The sequence below is a fragment of the Apostichopus japonicus genome, chromosome 9, assembly GCF_037975245.1.
Source record: "Apostichopus japonicus isolate 1M-3 chromosome 9, ASM3797524v1, whole genome shotgun sequence".
In the NCBI taxonomy this organism is placed as follows: Eukaryota; Metazoa; Echinodermata; class Holothuroidea; order Aspidochirotida; family Stichopodidae; genus Apostichopus; species Apostichopus japonicus.
Genome location: NC_092569.1, coordinates 32,254,668 through 32,257,647, shown reverse-complemented (window position 1 = coordinate 32,257,647; position 2,980 = coordinate 32,254,668). Strand labels below are relative to the sequence as shown.

At 34.9% G+C, this 2,980-nt stretch overlaps 1 protein-coding gene across 1 annotated transcript in view; it reads right to left on the bottom strand.

Annotated features, from left to right (window-relative positions):
- Positions 1-1,309: 1,309 nt before the first annotated feature.
- LOC139972960 (uncharacterized) overlaps positions 1,310-2,980 on the bottom strand; it is a 16,181-nt gene continuing 14,510 nt past the window's right edge. The window contains exon 9 of the mRNA XM_071979276.1: positions 1,310-1,356. Coding sequence (XP_071835377.1) covers positions 1,310-1,356 — 47 coding nt within the window. The remainder of the gene's footprint in view (positions 1,357-2,980) is intronic.

The following is a 2,980-nucleotide window of genomic DNA, read 5'->3' as shown; positions in this document are numbered from 1 at the left end:
TTCAATTCACAGACAGACATTTGTATTCACTTTAACTTTTGTATTCTCTGAGATCAATGAATGTTAATTTGTATTATTATGTTTATTAGTAGTATCATTATTATTATTATTATTAATATTATCTTGTTGCGCATATAGAGAGGATGATACATTGCAGTTTCTTTGCCAGTTGTGTCATATATACCTTTGTCAGTTTACATAGCAACAGTTTCCATTGTCGTTTTCCTTACTTTCTGTCGGGGGGGGGCACGCATGGCAGAGTACTACATTGTGACCAGAATCTAAGACTAAGGGTGGGGTCAAAACATATCCGTTGTGTGAGTGTGTAAGGGGGGGGGTGGGAGGGGGTGTGCGAGCTTGTCTGTTTCAAAAACTCCTCATAAACGGCTTTGCTCAAAATTGTTTGGAGGAATCTCAGTGTCTAGCAGACCCCCGTAACCCAAGGTCATAATAACAGACTGGCGTTACACATATCAATAATATCGATTTTGTTTTAATAATATTTAATAAAACAACAATAACTGGTAAAAGTTAATAAATATCCACGTCACATATTTAGTGATATTTTTAGTTACGTACAGGTGTATGTTAAACTTATAGAGCATGCCATTACAATAAAATCGTTTTGTATAATACATATTTAATTAAACACCAATATTTGGTAAAAGTTAATAAATATCCACATCACATATTTAGTGATATTTCAGTTACGTACAGGTATGTTATAAACTTATACCATGGTATTACATCTACATTTTTCCGTCACCAGAGATGGTATATTATCAATTATCTCCTTTCGCACTACATCCCTGAAAGAAGGCGTATATTCATTTCTGTATAGTTAATGTTAAATTCACCACCAGGAAGGTGACACAAATGTATCGTCTTGCCAGAGTTATCGTCGTCGAAGTACAGAGCGTTGAGGTTAGATTGAACACAATGGTTGAACCACCAGGCAACTTGACGAACAGATGCACATGTATCATCAAGCCTGTCATTATCCTGGTCCCAGTTAGAGAAGGACATGTTTCGATGCCAAAACAAAGCATCATCTATCATGTTGATAAATGAGAAACTAAACAAACATTTTCTTTTAACAAAACATGACATATTTCAAGATGAAGTATTTCGATTACTTCATCATTAACATAATGAATATGAGTCATTCGTAAAAACAAATGAAGGAGCTAACTTTTGTAACTTGATCACTGAGTTTTTACTACAAAACAGTACAGATATTAATCGTTTTATCCAGTCCATGGCAGTTTGTGTAACAATATATCAACCCAGTCGTTTAAACCGTTCATCCTTAAAGTGTTTGTTTAATCTCGTCGTTTCTGGTGGAATCGTTCAATGCTAGAATGACAGATTAGGAAAGTTCAACTCAATAATAAGCTTCAGCGAGAATAAGGAACTCTTAGTTTTAGAAAGTGATGACGCAATCCACATTCTTTTTGTGTTTCGTAGTACTTTATGTTAATGATTTTATCGTATTTATTTGATCTGTTCTTTTCCCCTGCTCCTTCTCCCCTCTCCTGTTTACACAACCAAATGCTTGGTACTCCTGTATTTTGTGCCAACTATATACCGAACAATATTCGAGAGCAAGTGTACAGTCCATTATATATGTAGAGGGAATTGTTTAAATTACGATGTGACTTGCTGACGTCATTTTGAAGCGCCCTCGTTATATAAAGGCCACCAACACAACATATTTAAACGAATAATTAGGAAATTCCTGGAAATTCGGGGAAAAGTAGTTTTGGCTAGTTATTTCATAGAGGGTATAATAACTTTAGTTTCTACTATGATGTCACTGAAAAATCCAAGGGTTTCTTCCCTATGAAGATGATGGTGATGATGGTGTTGATGATGATGATGATGATGATGATGATGATGATGATGATGATGATGATGATGATGATGATGATGATGATGATGATGATGATGATGATGATGATGATGATGATGATGATGATGATGATGATGTCTCTATAAGTGATCCTCAGGAAATTGCAAATGCTACTATCTTACATAATCATACATTCCTAATCCATGTAATCATTCATATTAACATACCTTCGGTAATCATCCTTCCCCAACCCATGTATTCATTAGCAGCTTATCTACATAACACATTGAACTGGAATTAGTGCGTCTATAACCAAGCTTATCTGGCTATTTAGTTAATTTTATTCAGGACTAATACGGCAGTGCCCTCTGTCAAAATGCTGGAGTGCCCCTTCGTCTGCTGGAAAGTTTTTACTAATCAATTCTCAATAAAAATCCAACATGAATATGTAAACAGTAATTCAAATGGCATACAGAGAGCCATGATAATAACTTCTGTGTAAAACCATTTAATGCAATATATTAACGCTTAGCTAATCTATACTTAAAGACTAGGAAAATATTTCTGTGCACTTGATTCAGCAACACAGCCTTTTAAGATGTAATATTTTGTGAGAAATACATGTTGAATTCCAACAAATTATTCCATCTATCCTATCCCATGTCGTGATGTGGGTAATAGCTAATGTTAATGAGAAACGAATCTGAACTTATACCTGTTTCACAATAGTAAATTATATCATTGTTTCATAACTGATAATAATACATAAGAATATTTGTGTCTGTACTTGTTTTCTTTTCTAAAGACAAAGAAATTGCAAGTCCTCAGATGAAAAGAATCAACAGGTCCTCAGAAAAAAAATTTCATTGCTAAGGGGTATTGTGAAGGTTAGGGTACGTGAAGAGTGGAACAAACAACGGGGTCCTCGGTCTGAATGTAAAACACACCTGGGTGTGTCTGTGTCTGTTTAGAGTAGTTTTGAGGAGCTGGGGGGGGGGGGGTAGAATAACCATGTCAGCTGTTTTATTGGAAAAGGAATTTTGTATGAACTATAAGATTTACACCGATGCTATCTTCTATATACGATAGGTACATTACGTACATTCATATCATACTTTGCTTTGAAAT